Raw genomic sequence first — 24,030 nt, forward strand, 5'->3', positions numbered from 1 at the left:
GGCCCAATCTGAGAAAGAGAAGCTAAGTTTCTGTGACAGAGGCACCACCTACTCGCTTAGAGCATGTGACAGACAAACAGCGCGGGCGTCGACTGCAACTGAAGAACGAGCAATGCTGGGTTGGGACTCTGAAGAATTCAAGACGTTCGCCATCTTCAGGTGATCCTGGCGGACACGTCTATCTTTATTTTGTGAATAGAGACCAGTATTTTCTACAAGATAGTAAGCGGAAACATGTCCTTTGGGACAATATCGAGTTTAGGAAGGGATTTGATGTTGAGAACATAGATAAGCTGGCGAAGAAGGTGATTGAAAAGATTTTGCGCCAGTCGCAGAGGCACTACTCGATAGGTCAAATTTAAATCACTCAGGCTCAGTCTCTCACCCCGCACTACCACTACTACTGCTGCTAGATAGTACGTTCGTTATCTGAACCAAGCCAGGCTGTGCCCAAAGCTGTTTCACGACGCTCACAAGGCAGACAAGGCATTTGCTTGTTCAGGCGATTTTCCATTGCATACACAAACTAACGTCATCTGAAAGGTCATATTTTCTTCCCGACAAACTGCTTAAATAGGCCCTCATAACCCTCGAGCTTTAACACCAGTACACTTTCCCAACTTGACGAACACGGATTGCTATCGGCATATTCATCATGGGGGGAAACCCTTTTTATTTATTACAATGACTCCATTGACCCGGACAACCTAGCCGCCGCTATGGCACTGTGGAAGGCGACACACAAAAGGCCGGACACTCGCTTGATTTGGATTATAGAGCCTCGCCAAGTGTGCTTTGGACTATCCATGACAGCAAAGCAAGTATCCAGATGCCAGCATTTGATACAAGAGCACTTTCCGTCTCTGGGGAATCCTTTCAAGGTGCTTTTGGGTGGACTTATCGAGCAGGTGGATCTTGATAATATCAAAGGTCTCACAAAATCTGATCGTCACCTGGTAAGCTCCTTCCTCGGATACCGTGTTATGAGGTTTATTGACTGGAGCATAGCTCAAAATGGCCGCAAAACCAGAATACGGTGCAAAGGACGATGCTGTACTCCATGGACGTCTCACTGCTTGGGATTTTGCTTCCTGTTTGGCCGAGTGGTCGAACAACGACTCGAATGAAGTTTTCGTGGACTTTGAAACCCTAGATGAGATTCAGAATCCCGTGAATCTCAACGTTCACCATCACGAAGAGCTTGTCAATCGGAGCGCAGACGAGCTGAAGGCATACGACAAAATCCTGAAAGAGCCTTTCTCACAGCGAACACAAAGCCTACGGAATTGGTACGAGGGATGCATCAGAAGAATTGAACAAGAGGAATGCAATTCGAACACGTCTGTACAGCCCCTTAACTTGAATGCTGTCCATGACGCAATCGAAGCTGCAGCAAGTGTTCGGTTCTTTGGGGGTTCCTCTTTGAGGATCTTGCGGCAGTTTCTTGATAAAGGACTGGCTGGCAGAATCAAATGCCACTTGCAAGTGGTATGTCTCAAGTTGCGATAGACCGATTCCGTGTACTGACAATTACCAGGGTTCCTGCGATATGTCGGCGAACCTATTCGCAAATCAGTTCAATATCGCCCTCAACCGAGAGGCTGCCAAAGCAGTGCTTAATCGATCAACAGAATTCCTAAAGTTTACTGTCGTACCTTCACACACAGCGCAAAGTATAAAATACTCAGCACTAGGCCTGAAGAATGTTGGAGGCATTGCCTAGAAAAGCGAATCCTGGGCTTCAACTGCCGTGAGGACCCCTCAAAATCGTCGCAAACAACGTCTCCTTAGACGGACAATACTCTGGCAAAGCGTATCCGATGCCCGACTTGACCGCGTTCTTATGTGCGCTTATTCCCAAATATATGGAAGGTATGGGGTTCAAATTGAGATTCATAGAAGTCGATGAGAAGGATTCCAATGGCGCACTTCTCTTTAGACGTTCTGATAAGGGGATTGAAATGTACGACTGGAGTGAGAGCGACGAGGGGAAAACATTGACGGAGACTGAGGTGACGGGAGTCTTTGAAGCAACAGCAAAGGTGGAGAGCCGCTGGTGTAAGACACATAAGATAGCTAACTACCTACCCTATTTTTATTTTCATTTTATTTTTTTAAACGTGTGTTCTACAGGAATTTCAAGTTCAGTTTTAAAATTTCGATCTTCGATTTTGTTCTCGCCCGCTAAAATAGTAACGTGATTGATTAGTATTGGAGGAAACTGAACCTAAAAAGCTTCTGGGACATGAATTAATTACAAAATCATTTTTCCCAGGGCTGCCGTCAGATCAGATTAACAATCAGATATCAGATATCTCAATCAGATCAATCAATTCAAATACAACGCCTGTGCATTTGATATATCTGAATGGAGAGCAGCTACCCTAGAACCACCGGATCATCTATATGTTCCGGCTCCGGAGAGTGGCTCTTCCTGAAAAGTTACGATGTTACAGGGGTCAGCTGAGCTGATTGGTTCTGGACCCTTGCCTACCGATATCTTAGGTAGAGGCGAATAAAAAGAAAAGAAAAGAAAAATAGAGTAACTAGTTAACTAGTTAACTACATATATATTGGATGATGCATTACGTGTTATTAGACCTGGCCTTTTTCTTTCCAATTTCCCTTTTATTCCTTTTTCGAAACTCGTCAACTTTTCTCTGGTGATTTTGCGTTAAGAAGACACTATGCTCAGGATGTCGCTCGAGCAAGGTGTTTAGCTTCTGATTATCGTTGTTGACGAGAATCATAAGCCTGTCCGCCTCTGTCTGGTCCCTCATACTATAAGCCGTCCTACCTACCACAAAAAGATTGGCATACATGGGCTCCATAGTATATAGGTGCCTTTTGAGAATGCCAGTCCACTTAGCTTTTCATGCCTTGGAGTTGAAATGTCAATGTGGTCAAAGGTGAATGGTATGGGCTTGCATTGCATTCGATAAGAGGCCTTTTTCTTATCGATGTGGCGCTGAGTAGCGAGAACCGTGTCATGAAGATTGTACTGGCTGGTGACCTTATTGCAAGCGGAAGCAAGCGAGCGAAGGCTCACGTTGTTCACTCCACCGTCGTCTTCCAACCCCAGCCAGAATTGATGCCCTCAAAAGTTAGCTCAGCTGATTGGGAGACTTCTCATATTGAGCTTCGCAACGCCACAAGGTCTGCGCCTCCGTTTTCAGTTTGCAGTGGATATTCGGGATGGACAAAGCCAAATAGAGACATCAAATGACCAACTTCAGCCTGATCCAGGGCTTTGTTATACTCGTCATCATTTCCCGAGGAGAGAAGACTTCCAAGTTGTGATTCATGATACATGCTGTAGCCACCGAGCTTCCAGCACGGCTCGTCTTCAATACCCTCTTTTATGGAATCTACCATTTTAAAGCTTCCTCCTGCTTTCTGGACAGCAACGTAAGTCCGCACAGGTGCCGAAGTAAGCTTGTATGTCGCCAAGCTCTAAATCACCGACAGTTTTCTCGTACCGCAGACGGGGCATACAAAGCGTAATTGGGATCTTGTACAGCCAGCAGAGCCTAATCAAGATCTGCATAGATGCGGAGAAAGACCCCACGATAATAGGGCAATCATTATGACCTGGAATGATCTTGTTGGCTTTCGAGAACTGGAACCTCTCATGCTTGCTCTGGGAAGGGTCTTGTAGGCCAGAGGCTCTGGACCGAAAGGCTTTTCCGAGTCCCTTTCTGGCAAAGTTTTAGCAGAGAGCTTGTCAATGAGCTCGAAAGAAGCATCGGTGAATGAAGTGTAGTGGGTACTCAGCATCATGATATTCTCCCATCCCAGCTGCACGTTGTCCCTTGCTCGTGGCGACAAGGACGTCCCCAAACGACGATAATAAACAGTCAAACCACATTCCATAGTGCTGAGTACACTGAATGATGCAAGCGTCCGTGCAGAGCCAATAAACATTGTCCAGTCAGGACCTATAGTGTTAATAATGGATTCCATGATTTGGCTATAACGGTTAGAGTTATCAACATAAACATCTTGAACCTTGAAAACTTTGGTCCACGGTTTATCTTGAGCGTGATTGGCGCGATATTCGATAACAAGTGCCTTGAATTCCTCTAGAAGTTTGCTGTCTCTTAAGTACTTGATGACAAGGCGGCGAAGGATCAGGGCCAGGAGGGCGGTCTCGTGACATCTTTCGCCGCCCACCCTCGCGTCCAAAGACCCCCAACCGTCTTTTATGGCACCATCGATGGTCCATTCACCTGAGACGAGAAGGTTGATGGCATACTCTAAATCACGTTTCTTGAGAGCTTCCCAAGCATCAATGTCTCGGAAGGTATGTCCGTTTCTGGTTTTATTTAAGTGACTCATCGAGGGCGATATATTTGGACAGTGACGTAGGTTTATAAACAGATTCAGTGGCAAAAATTGTTTTCTCCAAGGTTGAAATTTATGCAACCATGCCAAAACATGGATCATCTGATTTCACGCCCGAGAGAGCACTTCCAGAGTCACGACGAACTGCATTGTCCGAGCCTTAAGTATCTCCATTGGACATAGGTCTCTAAATGTGTCATACTGAAAAGCTATGTTAGATAGGGCCCGGCGGCCTATTCTGGCTGAAAGGGTAATAGTCGCTAACGCCTACATACAGCGCTTGCTTTTCGTCCTTATTTCAAGCCTATGCTGTGCCACTTATGGCTGAATTTATGTCCGCATTTCCTAAAGCCCATTCATGGACCTTAGTTTCACACTATCAATGTGAAGTTCGTATCCTCAGGTCCATACAGCGCCTGCTCTTAATTACTCCCTTACTTTCTGTTCTGCTGTAATAAAAGGAAGGTGAAAGGTGTAGATCGCTGTATGGCAAGCCCCTCTATCTAGCTGCTACTATCTGTCGCTTCTATTGCTTGCGTTGACTTTCTGCTGTCGCTTTGTCCTGGGCTGTTGCATATTTGCGTGGTTGTCCATGTTTTGTTGGTCCCTCCATGTTAAAATGCCTCTTTCCCCTTACAACTAACGAAATGATATTCCACTTAGGTCAGTTGCCATTACACTGGCAAACCACTAAAGTATCTCGGTCAGCATACTATCAAGCCTCCAGCAGCAGCAGTCTATTTTATAGCGGGGTTGTGGTTATAGGGTACTCCATATTTTGGTCGATGGAATTGGCCGTTTCAGGTCACAGTTGAGAGTCAAAATAAGGAACGGGCCCTGTTTCCGTCCAGCCGTTGTCGGACGTGATATAATACCAGTCGGCTATCTCCTTGAGCTCTTCGATAAACCACTGCTGTTGAATTTATTTGCCTTTAAAGATAATCCCCGGTTTCAGAAGACGGCCAGTTGCAGTCACGGCTTCGAGAAAGCTAGTCCAAGTGCGGGACTGAGAGCCTTTCAGGAAGGCCTTCCTCTTGGGATCGCTGTTGCCGATAACTAAGGGATCCAAGCCTGGATTCGCAATAGATTAGCTCAATCAATAGATATAACGACAAATGCTTACCAAATCCAGCCATTATACCGCCCTCATCAACGTTAACCGTGTTCTCAGGTTTGATCCAGCCATATTCTCTTTCCCGAATATTAAAGTACCAATTGACGGCGGCCGGGGTCAAACAATTGAACCTCGGTGATTCCTGACGTTTTCCTACCTTGTTCTTTATGGGTGGATGGCGTTTCGCAAACCTGGCTAGCCAATGTACACCGATAGGCCGTTCCCCGTCTTGTTGTCGTAGGAGGACAGCGATGGTGGCGCGAACTTGACTGTGGGATGGAGCATAGCCTAGGGCCTCTTGCCGAAGTATCCAGGTAATCAATCATCCTGGCCTCTTGAGACTTGGATAACAGCCGGCCAGGATGGGTGACTTCAGATTTAGGCGGTATGCCTCTTAGTCGATCAGAAAGAGTGGTCTGGGGCATGCCATGCTTCTGGGCGGCCTCATGTTGCGAGAGTCCATTATCTGTGACAATACAATACAAGTCTATTATGCCCGGTAGGCCAACACCCAATGGGCTCTAAAGCTAAAGGTACATACACTTCGCTAGTTATTGCCTTATTCTCGTCAAGCCCATGAGAATCTAGCCTTGTTCTTTCCAGTCTAGTCACCCCTCTTCTCGACCCTCCTAGATGTTAGTAGTAACAAGCCAACTCGAAGCCCATTTCCTCCAAGTGTTCAGTTTCCTATCTTCGGCGGCTGAAGCGATGCCTGCTGTTGACCATTTGAGGACGTCGGGGTTATCGGTTAGTGTTGATAAAATGTTGCTATTTTAAGGGCGTCCCTGTCATCTCTGTTCCAGGCGACCTGTGGCGATCGCGAACCTGATTAACGAAATACGCGGACATAACGCGTGCACGGATAACCCAGCAACGTGCATGGGCCAGATTTGTTGTATTTCGTCGTCGAATTACCACCACGACTGCGTACAGTAAGTAGGTCTACTCACCATTCCAATAAGTGATAGGGGTAACTCAGGAGTCGCCAGGGGTATGGCGGTCTTGCCACCGCAGCCACTGCAGCCACTGTAAGTTCAGACAGGGATGCGGCTAGTAATCAACCTATCGGTGTCCTGCTCATCCTACAAAAGCGGCTGCCCCCATTCATCATTTGACTCAGTTTGGTTCCTTTACCTTTCTCATTTGCTTCGGCCTTGATTGTTCCGCATTCTTACAAGTGAGTGAGGCTTTTAATACACGATGGTATCTCGCAAGGACCGAGTTTCAGTAGGAGGCAAAGCCCCATGACAGAACGAAAATGTAAGTGGAATCACGCCGCTCATTTCTGGCTTCAATAACAAAATCCTTATTGAAAGGTTGTCGCCGCCCGATTTCGTTTCATACACATAATTCAACATCTCGGGAAGATCGGTGGCAAAAGCTCATGGCGATTACCAACTATCTAGATCAAAGAGAAACTGCCAAGGAGACGGTCTTGAAAATACTGGGGATAACACCGAAGAAAAGCACGGAGATTTATCTATACTCTCTAGCACACAGATGATTGATGCTATATGCAGCGCCAAAGGCGAAAAGCAGCAAACATCATCTACGCCAGTCAGAATACCGGGTACTATAATACGGCCAACATGCCGACGCAACCCGTGGGCAATCTGTCGAAGTTATCTATATTGCCGCTCCTAGAGCTTTTTCTTTTTTTCTTTTTTCTTCTTTTCTTCTTTTTCTTTTTTCTTTTTTTAATTTACCATCCCCGATGTCTCATCCAATACCTACCCAAAAGGTGGTGAGAATTCAAATCAACATTCATAGTAAAGGAAAAGGAATTGATAATATAGGCATTATATGCATCGAGGGCATGGTAAGAATGTGTCAATCTTGTGTCGTATTGGAAGGATATAGGGTAGCAAGGCGTTTTAACAAAACGAGCCTCGAATTTAGAGAAGGCTGGGTCACATGACTATCTGAGACGCGAAGAAGCTTAGTGTAAATGTAGTCTCCTGAAAAGAGGGAAACAAGAGACACAGAACAGACACACAATCAATCAACAAGTTCAATTCAATCAATTACAGGACCCATCGGCCTAGGATTCAGACTCATTGAATCGCTAATTAATCACCCCGATTTATTGCATCACTGAGCTCGGGTTGATCATCCCGACACGCTGACCAGCATGGCCGCCAACCTTGCATTCACTTGGCACAGTCAGGGCCGACTTGAAGATTCTCTGACTTTGGTGCAAGGCTGCGTTCATCTGCGTCAAAAGAAGTTTCATCAAGATAATGAAGAGTTGAAGACAGGGGACTAGCGCACGAGCGGAGAGTGAGATTTAGTATATTACAAGCAGTCCTTGGTACAGTAGGGTGATTGACTGTAGATTTACTAGCAAAGTGCTCTCGCGATCCGTGTCCTATGGCTTAGCATTCCACTCCAAGAACGCCGTCTTTGCCAACCGGATATCCTCTAAAAGCTTTGACTTGACCGACTTCGCTTGCTCGAATCACCAGTTACCTTCTTGCCATCCATCGTCTCCGACTGCCACGCTCGCTTGTTCGGCACCAGCTGCGCCAGCGGACGTCGAGGCGGGTTGAGCAGCAAAGCCCGCTCAAAGTCGATCACCATAATCCCGCCGGTCTCGGGATTGAATAACATGTTTGCGAGCCTCACGTCTTTGTGGACCACGCGCTCTCGATGCATGGCTCTCAAGGACCGAATGGCCTCGCCTTCGAGCGACCTGCCCATGTCGCCAGCCCTCTGCGCTCCGTCGACGCTGCAGCCTCCCCAGGACAAAATGTCAAGTGCACCACGTAGACCCGGTGGTCGTAGTAGTAAGTCTTGTTCATCGATCGAAGGTCAACCGCACCCAGGAAAACGGGCACGTGGACGCCTTGCACTGGCTTGAGACGCTCGTAGACAGCAGCCTCGTGCTGGAGATCTTTGATGAAAGCCCGCACCGTGCCCTTGCTGACAAAGGTGTAGCCATGAGCAAGTAGGGTCACTTGGAAAAGCACACCCCGCGCACCACCTTCCCCAATGGCCTGATCCCGTCGTCGAGAGACTGTTCCAGCTGCTTCCGGAGTAGGCGAAGCCACTCCTTGTGGTCGACAGGATGACGTGCGCGGGCGGTAGCGCAGCTCCCGCAGTGAAGCGCCACGTTCGGGCACTTTGGGTCAAGAAAACCACCCTTGACCATCCCGAGAAGACATTTCTGCGTACAGTACTGCCGACCCTGCTCGCCGTCTCCGCGCGGCGGCCGCAACGCCAGTCGCCGGCTCCGCCTGGTTCCTTGTCTTGTGTTTCGTCCAGTTGGCGTAGGCGTGTCCGGTGGCCTGGATGCCGACTCGTCATCAGATGGCTCCGGCTTGCCGTCCTTCCTCAACGACCCCTCGCCAATCTGGCACTTGGCAGTTCGACGCGTCCTTCTGCGCGGCAAGGCCGGCGACCGATCGACATCCTTGTAGGTGGTAGGTTCATGGCCAGGAGAGTAGGCTGACGACACCGATCGTTCATTTTCTGGGATAGAACGGAATGTCGATTCGAAGTCCTCAGACCACCTCTTCAAGCCATTCATAGCTTTTGACGTTCCTCCTGGCTAATCTCCCGTCGCTCCAGGCGCACCGAGAGCCATGAGGGTGAACGCTAGATATTGACCGACAGCCGTGCATATATGGAGGTTGTTTGGATGTGCCGACACCTCCGGACCAGGCTCTGCTAGATGATAGTACAGAGTCTCAGGGTCGTCGTCCCAGTCGATGTTGAGAAACACAATAGCCTCGCCAGTAGTAAGAAGACCATACCCAAGGCCGCTTTCAATCATGTAGTGATACGTCTGCGTGATGGCAGATGCCGTCAGCTTCTCCGCGTGGTACTGGAAACGCGCGTCAGGGTTAATAGAAGTTGGAATCGTCCTTCGGTTCACAACTTCCCTGTAGATGTCCATGGGGCGGAGACCGAGGCGAAGGTGCGGAGCGGTCAGCTTGTGGGGCGGCTTGTACTCGGAAACGTAAACCATTGTGCGCTGGGAAGACGGCGTGTTGTCGGATCGATAGACGCAGATTTGATCCGGCCGCAACTGGTTGAGATCTATTCCGTGGTCCGGCGTCCGCGGCGGCGTCGATGGGGTCTCCTCTCAACCACTTCTTCGGCAACATCGCTGAGGGCATGGGGATGGTTCTCAAAGACGACACCATCTCCGATCTGAAAATCCCTGCCGACCTCTTCCACCTGTTTAAGATGTTGTACGATGGCCCTAACCGGATCCTCCACGCTATTATGTAGGAAATATTCGAGCGTCTTCTCGTCTCCTATCGGTCGTTGGGAGACCCGGTTCCCCATGCCGGCCAGGAAGTTTCGGTTCTCGAAAAGGCGTCTTTCGGTAGGAAATGAATGGTGCAGTGTACCGAAGGTGACCTTCTGTTGATGAAGGAAGTTGGGCCATGGCCTGAGGTTTTAGGACACCACTTGTTACGCGGGTTGGTCAACGGGCCCTTTGAGGTCAGTTTTGGATCTGTTTCGATGGCGAAGCGAGAGAAGACGGAATCATGGCAAGCTGCAATGTATTCGTCAAGCGTCGTGAGTCGTGTGTGTTCCTCTGCTTCCTCGGCGCGTTGCTGTTCCCTCTCGGCGCGTTGTCGCTCCTCCTGTCGTTCTCTCTCTGCTCCCTCGGCGCGTTGCTGTTCCCTCTCGGCGCGTTGCTGTTCCCTCTCGGCGCGTTGCTGTTCCCTCTCGGCGCGTTGCTGTTCCCTCTCGGCGCGTTGCTGTTCCCTCTCGGCGCGTTGTCGCTCCTCCTCCGCGCGCTGCTCAGCTTCTCGTAGGAGTCTTGTCAATTCCTCTATACTCGATGGTCCATCCATGATATATAGGATTGATGTCGTGGTGAGTGATTTCGAAGGGTGGATATTTGTGTCGTAAACGTGTGTATTGTGTTTTGATGTTTTGAGCTAATTAAAATGGAGCTACACTACGTTGCGAAGGGTTACCCGCCGGAAATCATTTCGAGGGCGGCCAATACATGGGCTAGGTGCCCAAATTATGTCAGCAATCGTCGCCCCGATTTGATCCGTAAGGCTGTTTAACCGATTGGCCCCGCCCTGTGAGGCCTCCCGCTCGCACCCTGTCTGAAGCCGATCCCGTTGAGCACTGGCCTGGTTCGCGGAATAGACACTCCGATATGTATACTACTTCATCAGAGATTGGTGCCACTTCAACTGGTTCTTTTGGTCTCACTCCTCCCGGCTAGCCAACGAGTAAATGATTTTCTTTTGGCCATTACTACGCCGGCGTGACAGAATGGCTACACCGGCGTCACTCTTATACAGGCAGGCGTTTCTTTTATGGCTTCTGATTCGCTCTTTTTCCTTCGACCCACAGGTACATCCGCGCAAAGGCGGTGAAGGCAGCTCCCCTTAAAAGTCCTTGCTTTTGGTAAAGAACCAATCGGGTCAACCAGTTCTAAAGCGAACATCACAACAAGGTCTAGTTTTCACTGCAGAACCAGGCCAATTCAAGTATGCCCTAGAGGGTAGTTATCTATCTCGCTATCCTCTACCTACTATCGAAGGAAGTCCTTTCTTAATACCTGATGAGGAGAGGCTGTTCAGACAGTTCTGGTATCATCGTGAGACATCTTTCCTTGAGGTGGCTGCCTGCCATTTCTCCAACACTACACACAGTGTTGGCAGAAGCTAAATGCACTAACAAAAGGGATGGACCAATCAGAAGCCGTAGAAATGACGCCTGTGTAAGAGTCACGCTGGTGTAGCCATTTTGTCACCCCGGTGTAGTAATTACCTTTCTTTTAGCCAGTCATATGTTGAAGTAAGCATTTACTAGAAGGGGAATGTCGTAAAATCATACGACTATACTGCAGGAGGCCCACCGTTTACTGGGCACATGCAAAGTAACGGTTTATGGCTATTCTGGCCTGATCATTTCCCTCTTTTAGACCTAATTAAAGCTTCCTTCGTCATATGAATCTGACTATTCCTACCCGCCTATCAAGTAGACACATGTATCTATAAGTCTCTACTCCAAAACTTACAAAGAGAATGTTATTGCGAAGAGGAAGGTGTACATGTACAATACTGTAAAGGTTACGCAACATTCCATTCATGCAATCTACCAAGGTTAGCACTACCTGCTGCCACCAGAACGCGGAGGTGGACGCATAGACCGGTCCGCCACAGAAGATTGTCATACTTTTACCGTCATGCAGCTAAGACGCTTATACATAACCCGTTCTAGGAAAAGGTCTTCTGCATGAGGCCATAACTCACTCATAGATCCCTTCTAAAGCCAGTGGCTTAGCTACCAAACAGAATAAGACATACTGATATATCAATGCCTTTAACATGTAGTTATCTATAATTAGAGAGGTGGTATGTTGAAGGATGATTGTATTTTGAGAGTTCACTTTCAGCTTACTGCAAGAAGTTGTGCCGTGTCTCAACCGCATGCGGGCAATTTCGTGGAGAGCTGAAAGGCTGGAAATAGGCTCTGTTATTGTCGATCTTCTGCCAGCTACCCAAGCGGGTTATGTGGCGTTTCCGCCGGCTGTAGATCAGTCCGAAATAAGTACATACGTTGTGTGTTTTAGGCCGAGTAGGGAGAAATTAGGGATGAGAATACTTTTGGCAAAGTACCTCAGGAAATTGGCTTCCAAGCAGACCCTCAACGGTGTGAATCGGGAAAACTAGAGCTTTGTCGAGGTGCATGGTTTAGCGTAGTCTTCCCAGAAGGAGTAAACCATATTATATCACACTTACGTCATTGGAATGAAGTGCGCCCCTGAGGTTTCCGGAGCCTGTTAATAGCCTTCGTGTGGGCCGTTGACCCGGCGTTTATCTCTACTCCGAGTCTCTTTGTCAATGCTTCTATATATCGGGGTGCTCCTTCTACCACCAATCTACCTATATAGCGCGACGGGCTTTTATTATCTAGATTTAACATAGTTCAGCCCTTATCCAACACTCACAAACATGTCTAACGACCCGGTCAACAAGCAAAGAGAGGCCGCAGCACCCTTTTGGGATGGCGAACCAGACAGCAGGCCAGAACACTCGTTAGAATTTGAGTTCTCTCTTTGAAGACCGTCAACTGACAATGCAACAGGCCTTACGCCAGTCAAGTCTGTGCCGTATACTTCAAGGAAATGGACCCCTCCATATCCCTCACGTACTCCTGCATCAGAGTGTCGAGCTTACTTCCCGAAGCGTCGCGACAGACTGTTTCTCTTCGTCGTTACGCGGCCTTCACTTGGACGATATCGACTACAATACCGGCCATGTCCTTATTCACTTTATGACCACCGGCAGGTATCAATGCCTGAAGCCACAGGGAGAGACTATTATGATGAGGTATGCATCCGAGTTTACAACTGCACTCCGCGTGTACGCCGCAGCCCAATCCTTTCAATTGCCCTCTCTTTGTGATCTGGCAAGAAGAGAGATGATCGCACTCGGCGACAGGTTGAGCTTGCCTTCCTTGGTTGATATCATGGAAGAGTCAAGTCTGTCATTGAGCACTCTCGGGAATAGCCGCGTATGTTGAGTCGCGCATCCTTGCTTTTGCCGAGAACATTACCTATCCAACTTCAGAAAAGGTACTCTCTGAGATTGGAACTCCCAACACGCTCAGCATGGTACTTTTGAAGGCTATTCTGCTGCTTCAAACTTCAAAAGTATCTCTACGTGATGATTCACTTCGGAAGGGGAACCCGTAGAGATTCTCCGAGGTCTCAGCGATACCGGATCCATAGTAAAAGGCAAGGCTTCGGATGTGGATCAAGTTATAAAGGAAGCCGAGGAGCAAGCAGCTAGGAGGGCCGAAGAAAAGGTTGCTCAAGAAGCAGAAAAGGCTACAGCTGCCGCTATGGCCGTGGCGCAAAGAATTGCTGCGGCTCAGGCGACTGAAGCAGTTCATGAAGAGGGGAAATTGCTTGCTTATTAGCAAAAGGCACACAGCGGAGGCAGGCTTTTCAAAGAAAAAGACGAAAAGAGGCTTTCTGCACTCGAGCATAATGCCACAAAGAGAGCTGAAGCTCGAGCTACTCATGAACTTGCTGAAGCAAAACTGCCCACGCACTAAGTGCCCCCGCTGCAGACAAGGTCGACCTTTCGCTGTTGTGGGCCGCCAGGAATGGAAGCGAGGCCATGGTCAAGATGCTCCTCGATACGGGCAAGGTCGACCATGATGCGAAAGATTACATTGGCTGGACGCCGCTGTTGTTGGCCGCCAGGAATGGAAGCGAGGCCGTGGTCAAGATGCTCCTCGATACGGGCAAGGTCGACCTTGATGCGAAAGACAAGAGCGGCCGGACGCCACTGTCGTTGGCCGCCAGGAATGGACATGAGGCCGTGGTCAAGATGCTCCTCGATACGGGCAAGGTCGACCTTGATGCGAAAGACACAGAGTATGGCCAGACGCCGCTGTCGTGGGCCGCCGAGAATGGACACAAGGCCGTAGTCAAGATACTCCTCGATACGGGCAAGGTCGACCATGATGCGAAAGATTACATTGGCTGGACGCCGCTGTCGTTGGCCGCCAGGAATGGAAGCGAGGCCGTGGTCAAGATGCTCCTCGATACGGGCAAGGTCGACCATGATGCGAAAGACAAGAGCGGCCGGACGCCACTGTCGTGGGCCGCCGAGAATGGACACGAGGCCGTGGTCAATATGCTCGTCGATACGGGCAAGGTCGACCATGATGCGAAAGACAAGAGCGGCCGGACGCCACTGTCGTGGGCCGCCGAGAATGGACACGAGGCCGTGGTCAATATGCTCCTCGATACGGGCAAGGTCGACCATGATGCGAAAGATTACATTGGCTGGACGCCACTGTCGTTGGCCGCCAGGAATGGACACGAGGCCGTGGTCAAGATGCTCCTCGACACGGGCAAGGTCGACGTTGATGCGAAAGATGTAGAGTATGATCGGACGCCGCTGTCGTGGGCCGCCGAGAATGGACATGAGGCCGTAGTCAAGATGCTCGTCGATACGGGCAAGGTCGACCATGATGCGAAAGACAAGAGCGGCCGGACGCCACTGTCGTTGGCCGCCAGGAATGGACACGAGGTCGTGGTCAAGATGCTCCTCGACACGGGCAAGGTCGACCTTGATGCATAAGATTTCTACAGCATTGAGTACTTGCACCTTCCGGTCCAAAAACATGCTCTTTGCAAGTCTAGGGTGGGGCTACCTGGGTACATGGCTCTATCTCATAAGCAGATGTTCTGTCAGAATTTGGCCGCCTTATCCCGCTGCTGCCTGAGTTCCGGGGTGCGAATGTGGGGAATGGAGACAGGTCGACAGTGCGAGTCATAAATACTGTCGCTAACATTAATGCCTTGATGCATCCGGTAACCCTAGTTCTATTATGAATGGTCCAAGCGAATGCCTTGTTACTAAAACTTCTGCTACGCACTGCCGCTCATGGGAGGACAGCCCGGAGCATATGTGCGCTATCGCCCGTACCCACTCTGATATGGTCAAAGTTGCCGTAGGCTAGGTCCAGGCTGGCGATCAATTCAATTCCATCAATTTCGCCCTCGCGTGGCGTTGCGTTGACAGCTTACTCAGCATTTGGCCCGTGGAGGGAGCCCATAGGTTCGCGGTGGCCGCGGATTTAAAATTTCACGGGTACCGCGAAAATGACTAAGCACCGTTACCGTAGCGATTTCCAGCCATTCAGCTGGCGTCGTGCGGCGCGACGCGATCATATTCTTGTTTTCACCCTTCTCTAATGTTTTCAGTATCGCCTACAGAGAACGCGACTTTCCCTGAAGACTGTCTCCCTCCAGAACGGAGCTATGAGTCACGAGATGCCCTTCTAAGGTCTATAAATGTGTGGGCGGCTACGAGAGGCTATGCTTTCACCACTGGGAAGTCTACTAGAGGGAAAAGTGGCAGACAAACAGTCTCTTGTGACCCCGCCATTGACTTACACGGGGTCTTTCACCAGATCCCATGGACTGCCTTGCCTCCACACTCTGAAATCCTTGCAAGAGCAGGGACAAGTTCTTTCACTTGGACACTTCCACCAGCACTGGCGCCTGCAGCGCAAGGGAGCTCCACAACCACTTCTAGAGCCTCGCCAACGAATTGAGTCGACGTTTGCACACTCAAATATCCCTAAACAGAGCACCCGAAGAGAACCTAGTGCATTTGAGAGTGTGGAGATGGCGCGCGAGGCGCCACCTACATGCAGCAGATGGTGCCTGGACTACAAACAAATGTCCAAGCGCTGTACCACGTCAACAAGTTCAAGAGAATGGACGAAAGAAGAGATGATGGCATATCTAGACTGGGCTAAGGCTGAGGATGAGCGAATTGAAGCCCAGGTCGCGGAAGAGATAGGAGACAGTCCTTTGGCTAATAGCAGAAGGGGCGTCAAAGACATTTGGAGGAGGATAGAAACGGACAGCAGGGAACAAGAAGCTTTGCATTCAGCTAGCCGTAAGGCAGAAGGAGACTGTATCATTGTTGGCAGTCATGGGTGTTAGACAATCGACCGTGTGGCAAGGCCCATTCTACAGCTGTCACGCCTGTCTATAATTTCAAGTAGCTCTTATGTGAATCAAACACCTGAACCTTCTCATCTCAACAATTATAATTGAAATGTAGTTATTGGCTCCGTTGAGTGTGTGTAAGTCAAGTGGGCTTTACTTTACCCACAAGAGGCCAATTCTGCAAATACACAGTGCTTAGTCATTTTCGCGGTACCCGTGAAATTTTAAATCCGCGGCCACCGCGAACCTATGGGCTCCCGCCCGTGGAGTTGAACCACCGCATCTGCAAATTGAATTGGTGGCGTTGAATTGAACATGTTGAACCTCATACGCCCCCGAGATGCCCAACACGTTATTCGCCATCGTCTCGGCCATCTTCCTCTGTCTCCCATATAATGCTACTCCCAACCTCATCTGATACGTCAACCAACGTATCCACCGCGTCGATTAGGCCATTCCGCACCCATGACCTTAGCGTCTGTGTCATCCTTATCGTGCTAGCCTCCAGTCGAGTCCGCAGCGGTGAGACCATTTGCCCAGCAACACTAAACAAACGCTCGCACTCTGCCGACATAGGCGGTACCGAAAGCAGGTCAAGAGCCATTCGCGACAGTCGAGGGTAATCTTTCCGTCTCTCCCACCAATATTGGATGGGATCCGTGACAAGAGGGTCGCTCTTAACGTCCGGACTCGACAGCCAGTGGTCATATTCATCATGGTCTGCGTTCACTGACCTATCCAAAGGACATCTGCCTGCTAGAGACGAAGTTCTGTGTGCTCGGTGTCTTTCGAGAGCACTCATTGCCTTTAAACGCTTGAATGGAGGTTCCTCATCTGAATTCGAAACATTCGGTAGTGATTTATACTCTTCCTCCCACAGAGTCTTCACCATTCTTTTTGCCTCCTGAAGCCATGGCAGCTGTGCTTTGCCGGTCCACGTATTCTCGAAATATCCCCAACGTGAGGCCGGATTTAGAATGGCGGAAGCATAGTAAGCTGGCGTCTCGTCCAGTTTCGTATAGTACTCGTTCAACTTATCCCACCTCAGGTTGATGTTTATCCTGAAGTGCTCAGGATCCGGGTAATTCTCTGCTGCTGCTTTCCACTCCTCCAGACGTTCCATCAGAAATTCATACGTTGAAGCAACATCCCACATATTGCCATATGCCTCAATACGGCCACCTTTACGTACCCGGCTCTGAGCATCTCCTTCAAGCATCCGGAGTGCCTCCTCGAAACCAAGCAGCACCTTGTCCATCAACTCAATTACTTTCCAGTCCTTCTCCCCAAGAAGACTCTCCTCCCGGAGACAGAGCGGTATCTCTTCCCTCCGTCTAGCCCCGTTGCGGCATTCCTTGTTGAATTCAAGCGTCACCTTCTCAACTAGGTCCTCCAGAAAAGGACGCAACAAGAGACCGCGTCGCATCATATACAGGGTCGACAACCACCGCGTCTGGTTATCGCGAACAACGTCGACAGGCTTCCTTGCTCGAATCTTGGGGTTGTCAGAATGCTGAAAAAGTTCTTCCTGCAGCGCACGGAGACGATAGGTCAACTTGTCAGACCGATGGATCCAATGGACCAGGTTATGGAGCTTCCCAATGGGACCTTTCTTTCGCCAGATCTCGTGCTGGGCAGCGCCAGAAACAGATTCTCCATCAATTTCTGCTTCAAAAGCCTCAGCTTTGTACCCAAACAACAGGGCTTTCACCACCAAGTTGAGCACATGGCCGAAGCATCGCACTCTCCGTTTCTTCGGATCGAATCCCAGCGCCTCCGCAATGTCCTCCATTGCTGTATCCATATTCCCGGCGTTGTCAAGCGTGATGTACCACACCCTATCGAGTATCTCATAGCTCTCCAAGATCTCGAGGATCTGGGCTGCAATATTTCCCCGAATGGCAATTCTTCAACTCCGGTAGGCCAAGGACCAACTTCGACGGGATTCCATTTTGTCAACATAAAAGCAGACAATCCCATACAGAGCATGCCGATTCCTTGAACGCCAGCCATCGAACGCAATATGAATTTGACCTGGAACACTCCTCAGGTGGTCGATTATGCGTGTCTTTTGTTGGAGATGAAGGTCGATGATTCGCCTTCGAACCGTGTCATGAGAGATATGAGCATTCGTCGCTGCGACTGATGGGTTCAGGTATTCGAATATACGTCGAAGCCGCCCATGCTCGGGCTGGCGAAAGAGATATTGGCGTCGATCACCCACTCAAGGAGCAGTCTCTAGGAGTGGTCCCTGTCGAAACGCTGTATGAGGGCGTTCGCGATGGCTTGCTCTTTAGGGTCTGAGGTGTCAAGATTCAGCATCTCCACAATGTTCCTTGAGGGAGTCTTCTCCTGCTTTCCCTTCCAAAGAGCGGGTGGCTTCCTCCTCCCGGACTTATCGACAAGTCCGTGCTCCCTGAACAGATGTTTCTCGATATTCTGGGTGCCAACAGCAGAGAAGTCTGTCATCTTGGGCTTAGCTTTCCGAAGACAATGCTTGCAAACCCATTTCCTCTTCGTGGGAGAATCGCGGGCTTGAATGTCAAAGCCGTGCTGCCAAACCCACGAAGTCTGCCTGCCAACGTGTTCCGAAATCGAGAACCCGGAAACTTGTGCCATGGGAAGGCTTTCCAATCTCCTGGCGAAGCATCCAAGTTATTAGGTGAAGCACTAGGTGCGCTGCAGTCGGGACTCTGGCACTTGACAGGTACGTTGGCGTCCATTTGAAGATTAGGAAAGGAATAGAATGCACGCAATCTTTCTGCAAGGGTCATGGGGCGCGACGACAGCTGGTTGGTTGGTTGGTTGTATTCCTACTCGGTTTTAGCCGCCACTACAGCAGCCATGCCCGGTAAGCAAGTCCTGGCTGACAGCCGAAGCATTCATCCTGTGAACACCCCACTTCGCCTCATTGTTGAAACAAGGCCAGCTGTCCCCAAGTTTCCTGCTGTCTCTACTCCTATACTCTGCTTTACTATGTACATGTCTTCTGTTGGAGAATCCCATGTGCTATCCGTCCTATTTCGTTCCGCAAATTTCCCACGTGTTTTCTTGAGAATTTTCTGCTTCATATCCTCGTGTTGTGACTCTGTCGGTGCCCTCGGGCACCATATGTTGCAACCGTGATACCTGCAGTCTCCCCAGCCATCGGCTTTGTCTGTTTGCTGATCTCCCTCGGAGCCCCCCCCGGGTTTTTGTGCGTACTCTTTATGTTCCGTGTGTTTCTGTTGTTGTTGCCTCCGACCGGGTTCCTATGTGGCCATGTCTTTGTACTGTGAAGTCAGCCGCTGGCGACATTAACCATAGCCGTCATCAACCACCTCATGTAGTGCAATGCTCCAATCGTTTCGACATGGTGAATTACTGAGTATGAGAGCTCCCTCACGGCCTCCTTAGACCCGACTAGCCGGGTGGCGGAGGGTGGCCAAGCCTCCGTCACCATAGGTTGGGGGAGCGACAGTGGGCAAGTCTGTCTGGGATCCATAGTGTTGTGTGGCCTTTGTCTATGGCATGCCGGGCGTTTGGTGGTCGCGGGAGGTGATACCGTTCTGTCCAACATGTCGGCGTAGTGGGACGTTGCAAACGTTGACGAAAAATGGGCCGAGGGCCCATGAGTGGCCATGTATTTATTTATAGAGGGACAATAATGTTGACGATGTTTGGGCTCCGTCGTCACACTGCAAGAGGGGTGTTGTAGTTAGCTATAGCCGCAGTCATCGGTGGTATATGCGTGGTTTTCGTGGCGTGCTCGTGAATTTCGCGCTCCTTTCCCCGCCCGCCATCGCAACGACATCTCTTGGGAAGTCAAAACACTGCAGGGGAAGGTGTCAAGACCCGTTGAGGCGCATTGCGACAGCGGGCGGAAGTGTTGAGTTCCTCGAGTGGCTGTTGTTTCAAAATTCGTTCTCGCTGTTGTGAAAAGTTTTTAGCTGGCGTGAGCCGTAAGGCTACTCTTTAGTGATTGGCTTGAAAATTGTGGGGTACACGTGACGTAACCGCTAGGGTCGTAACACCCCATAGTGGGTGAAGGTCGAGAGCCATCAAATCTCGCATGCGACTTCACCTGCACCCATGAAGGAAGCCACCATCTTAACGAGCTGCCCAAAAGAGAATCGTCAGTGGAGAATAGTGGGGGTTTATTGATATGTCAAAGTTTGATCTTCAGCCTGACAGGCACCCTGCGATTCAGTTACTGGTGCTAGGGAGACCTAGACCGCCTGGCACACAAGGAAGAGCGCAGTGGAGTTCCAGATGGCACGCATTAAGTCATATGGGTTCATTTCTATCCGAGGAGACATAAAAACGAAGCGACGCAGAAGAGTAAATACAAAAAGTACACAATATCGTACCCATACAGTTCAGACCCTGTTCCAGACCCTGGACACAGCCAGGATCCTTTGCAAGCTAACAAATCTATCAATATGCCAGAGAGCATCCATAATCCCAAAAGTTTGTAACATCCCCTGTCGCCAACTCTTCGTGCTGCCACTAAGACTTCTTGAGACACGACAGATCCGGGTACTGAGGCCAAGAAGACGGCCAAGATATATTTCAGTTATTTGTATGATGAAGTTCAGAGACTAAAAGATGAAGAAGATCGAGATCGGTGGATTCAGGAGCTGGCGGAACGAAATGATTTTCTGGAGAATGAAATACAACGAATGGCAGAAGAGATCAAGCGATTGAGCCCCAAGAAAGAAAAGGAGGTCGACAAATAGAAGTAATTACCGTTTTTATGGCTTTGGTTATAGAATATGTTCTACAGTCTTGTAATACTGTATCTCCGTAGGCTCAGGGGCTATTCCGTTCGCTTCGATGAATTATGAATACTTGACGTTGATCTAGAGTTCCCAGTCCCTCGTCTCCAATTCCTGGCTACACATGCGTACGAACCCTTTTACCCGAGGACATATTAGAAACAAGTGTTTTCCATAAAGTAAAGAAGTCTCCAAGTTCTGGCGAGGGGCTTATCAGTTGCAAGAAGAATGCTTATATAGCATCAATCGTCAAAGTACGGACGGATAACACCCGCTTTTTTTCTTTTTCTTGATATCGCTCCCGAATCGAGCTCCAAAGCTGGATAGAAATAAGGACCTCGGATTTGGTGTAGGGACCATGGTTATCTTTGAGATGTACTCCCGACGTAGCAAGTTTCTCGAGTCAAGAACACTACCTAGCCCACAAGAGTCGACCAATTTTACAGCCCTTTTTACATCGAAGGACTAGTGACCAGGGTTCAAATCCACGGCACTCCACGACACATTTGTGAATATGGCATGGATAGGGGCCCCATAGGGACACGGGTACCCGTGGCTCCAAAATTTTCACGGGTACCCGGCGCCCGCTACAGAGGCGCCCGGACGCGCAAATCATGTCAGCATTCAACCGAGGCAACAACACAACGGCAGAGATCAGGGGCTGCCTCCATGGCTCAAGCAGCATTCCCTAATGATGTGCTCCCGTCAGAGGGCACATGCGACTCTCGGGGCTCTTCTTCTAACCATAAACTCTTGGGCGAAGCCTAGAGGCTATGCATTCGCGACGGAAAATCTTTCAAAACTCCAAACGGCCGAGTGAAAGTTGTATTTGCGTGTGATCGGAACAAGCCTCCGCCACGTGCATCTGTCGGACGAACACGACGCACATGCAGCCGAGGAACTGGTTGCAAGTTCTCAGTACTTGCCAAACAATCTCTAGTGGGAAATTCATAGGTCTTGAGTCACCAACCGAGCCAGAGGCTGTTGGAAGTACCAAGGTTACCCCTCACATCATGATCAAAGTTTAATAATACATAGAAGGTTCGAGAACTCAAGGATAACTCAAGTATGAAATAACTTGATGATTCTTGAATAGAAGAACAATAATTAACAATTGAATTCTTACACACAAGTGCACCCGGCATGACTGCGCATCATAACAACAGCCGATTGACGTCTCCTTTTATTTCTGCGTTGCGCTAACTCCATGTCGGCGCTAGCTAACCCCAAGTTCAATTGCCTCTTAATAGTTCCTAGGGTTAGGGTCAGAGCGGTATTCAGGGTTATTTTCACTCAATCAGCTGCTCGTCTCAACATGTAACGATTGACCGATGGATCGCCTCTTAATAGTTCCTAGGGTCAACTGGTCTGTACTTGTAGCATAGCATCATCGACCTAAGGGCTTCGATCCACATAGCAGACTAAGATAAGTGCTCCACCCCGCTCTGTGAATAAAACGTGTGGTGAGACGCCAGTCCCTGGTGGCTACATCTTTTCCTCTATCACCTGTATTCAATCTATCTTTTGTGTGTGAGAGTAAGATGAGCCAAGATCTGGATGGCCTATCCTCAAATTTCAGGAACATCGTGGAGCGAGATGAGCCAGACGAGAGCACTTTGTTGAATGATGCGACTGCAAGTTTCGAGATAGAAACAGATACCATGCAGTACCCACCCCGTACGTACCCACCCCCGTACGTACCCACCCCCGTACACCAAAATATTTCCTCCCCATACAAAATGCAACTTTTCAACGTCGTACTAAAAATTACCAAAAATGGCAACAACGTGACGTTTCATATGAATAGGTTTCAATTTGTTCAAAGTTCAATATCTTCTAGGTTTCTTGACTTTACGGCCCCTGCGAGTGTGCATGACAGGTAATTCTTCCACCTCAGAATTTGAGCTTTCGCCCTCCTGCACCCCGCCAACCTCGATCACGTCCTCAACAGCCTCTGTCTCTTGAGTTGCCCGAGACGGGCTGGAAATAACATCACCAGCTACTAGAGCCTCGGCTAATGTCATAAACTTCTTATTGGGGTTCGGTATCGCCTTCCTCTTCTTACCTCTGCTCAGCCGGCTAACTTCCTCCTCCAAACTGGCTACTATTGACCTTAGCGACAGGCTTTCTATCCATACTCCATACTCCATACGGCGCCTTATGGAATATGGAATATGGAATGCAACCCATATGGAACTTAATCCATACATATGGAAACTAAGAAATGACGTCATTTACATTATCAACTAAACCGAATCTGGGTTGGAGCTCTGCCAGCCAGCCGAATCATCTAGCCCCTCTACGTTGTTATCCTCAATACTTTCCGCTTCAAGTAAATCTACCGGGTAACCTTGTGTTATCCGCTTTTTGATCCAACTCTTCATGCATACGTGCTGAAGAAGCTTCCATTGTTCGGCACCACCGTGACTACCCGGCCCGTCAAGACCTGGCAACTCCGACAAAGCTAATAGTGCCTGCAGCGCTTCCTTTGCATCCGGATCTACAAATTTGACGCATATCCCAAGGAAAGCTTTGTGATTTGGAGCAGACCACACGTCAGCAGAGAGATGAAGTTTCCATGGTGTAGACTGCAATTTTCTTCGCAACATGTCTTTGTGTACACGAAAGGAATTGGAGACAAGCTTCTGTATGGAGCCGTGAGAAAGGCTGATGAGGTCATCTGCCGCAGGATTGACTGCAGAAATGAGCGCATGAAGCTCTGGCCAAGAACTGCAGTTGTAAGAGAGATTACGGACAGTCACGAGCTGAATAAGTGCCTTCAACGCTGCTTTGTGATTGATGGCATGTCTCAGAGTTTCTTCTCGTTTTGCCAGTTGCTTTGCAGCATGCATATCGCCGGCCTTGGCGAAAGCATCCTGAATCAGACGGTCACGCCGTTTTTAATCGGATGTTCATGGGCTTCCAGCTCAATGCCGTGTATCTTGAGCAGATGATTCCGAAAGGTCGTTGAAACGGTCGTGGAGTAAGTCGGACTTACACAATGCATGCAGTAGTAAATCTTCTCATTTTGCGACCGCAACGAGATGGCTCGAATTGAGGGGCTCACGGGCGTGAGCCCAAGTATTTGCAGTCGTTTTACGCTTTCGAGCCATGCGCTCTTGGACATCGCCGCTTGAGAATCGAGGGTTCGTGCTGAAGATTGAGGAAGAGCACAATTCGCTTGTGGACACTGGAATCCCCGCAGGGTCAGTGGAAGTGGATGTCATCAGCGAGGACATACGCAGCGTCCTTACACAGTGGTGTTGGAATTAAAGAAAGAGTGGAGAGTTGGAAAATCGCCCCTGAACGGGATTACTACAGGGATCAAATTTTTCCGCCGTATTGCCATACTT

General features: G+C 49.3%; 6 protein-coding genes across 6 annotated transcripts; 3 read left to right on the top strand and 3 right to left on the bottom strand.

Moving 5' to 3' along the window:
• Positions 1–1,014: 1,014 nt before the first annotated feature.
• Positions 1,015–1,723, top strand: FPOAC1_014135 (uncharacterized protein; the record flags this gene model as incomplete). Its single annotated transcript, XM_044858457.1, has 2 exons — positions 1,015–1,488; positions 1,538–1,723. The coding sequence occupies 2 exons, from the start codon at positions 1,015–1,017 to the stop codon at positions 1,721–1,723; spliced, it is 660 nt and encodes a 219-aa protein (XP_044700573.1).
• A 1,406-nt stretch (positions 1,724–3,129) lies between these two features.
• FPOAC1_014136 (uncharacterized protein) lies at positions 3,130–4,338 on the bottom strand (the record flags this gene model as incomplete). The annotated part of the gene is made up of 3 exons (XM_044858458.1): positions 3,130–3,453; positions 3,480–3,530; positions 3,592–4,338. The coding sequence occupies 3 exons, from the start codon at positions 4,336–4,338 to the stop codon at positions 3,130–3,132; spliced, it is 1,122 nt and encodes a 373-aa protein (XP_044700574.1).
• A 3,541-nt stretch (positions 4,339–7,879) lies between these two features.
• On the bottom strand, positions 7,880–9,428 carry FPOAC1_014137 (uncharacterized protein; the record flags this gene model as incomplete). Its single annotated transcript, XM_044858459.1, has 4 exons — positions 7,880–8,170; positions 8,221–8,579; positions 8,633–8,989; positions 9,035–9,428. The coding sequence occupies 4 exons, from the start codon at positions 9,426–9,428 to the stop codon at positions 7,880–7,882; spliced, it is 1,401 nt and encodes a 466-aa protein (XP_044700575.1).
• Positions 9,429–9,499: 71 nt separating this feature from the next.
• FPOAC1_014138 (uncharacterized protein) lies at positions 9,500–10,269 on the bottom strand (the record flags this gene model as incomplete). Its single annotated transcript, XM_044858460.1, has 2 exons — positions 9,500–9,857; positions 9,878–10,269. 2 exons carry the CDS (start codon positions 10,267–10,269, stop codon positions 9,500–9,502), a joined length of 750 nt encoding a protein of 249 aa, XP_044700576.1.
• Positions 10,270–12,393: 2,124 nt separating this feature from the next.
• FPOAC1_014139 (uncharacterized protein) lies at positions 12,394–14,538 on the top strand (the record flags this gene model as incomplete). Its single annotated transcript, XM_044858461.1, has 4 exons — positions 12,394–12,476; positions 12,527–12,542; positions 12,605–12,771; positions 13,482–14,538. 4 exons carry the CDS (start codon positions 12,394–12,396, stop codon positions 14,536–14,538), a joined length of 1,323 nt encoding a protein of 440 aa, XP_044700577.1.
• A 5,803-nt stretch (positions 14,539–20,341) lies between these two features.
• On the top strand, positions 20,342–20,638 carry FPOAC1_014140 (uncharacterized protein; the record flags this gene model as incomplete). Its single annotated transcript, XM_044858462.1, has 2 exons — positions 20,342–20,369; positions 20,424–20,638. 2 exons carry the CDS (start codon positions 20,342–20,344, stop codon positions 20,636–20,638), a joined length of 243 nt encoding a protein of 80 aa, XP_044700578.1.
• Between the last annotated feature and the right edge of the window lie 3,392 nt (positions 20,639–24,030).

Source organism: Fusarium poae (genome assembly GCF_019609905.1).
Source record: "Fusarium poae strain DAOMC 252244 chromosome Unknown contig_9, whole genome shotgun sequence".
Classification (NCBI taxonomy): Eukaryota; Fungi; Ascomycota; class Sordariomycetes; order Hypocreales; family Nectriaceae; genus Fusarium; species Fusarium poae.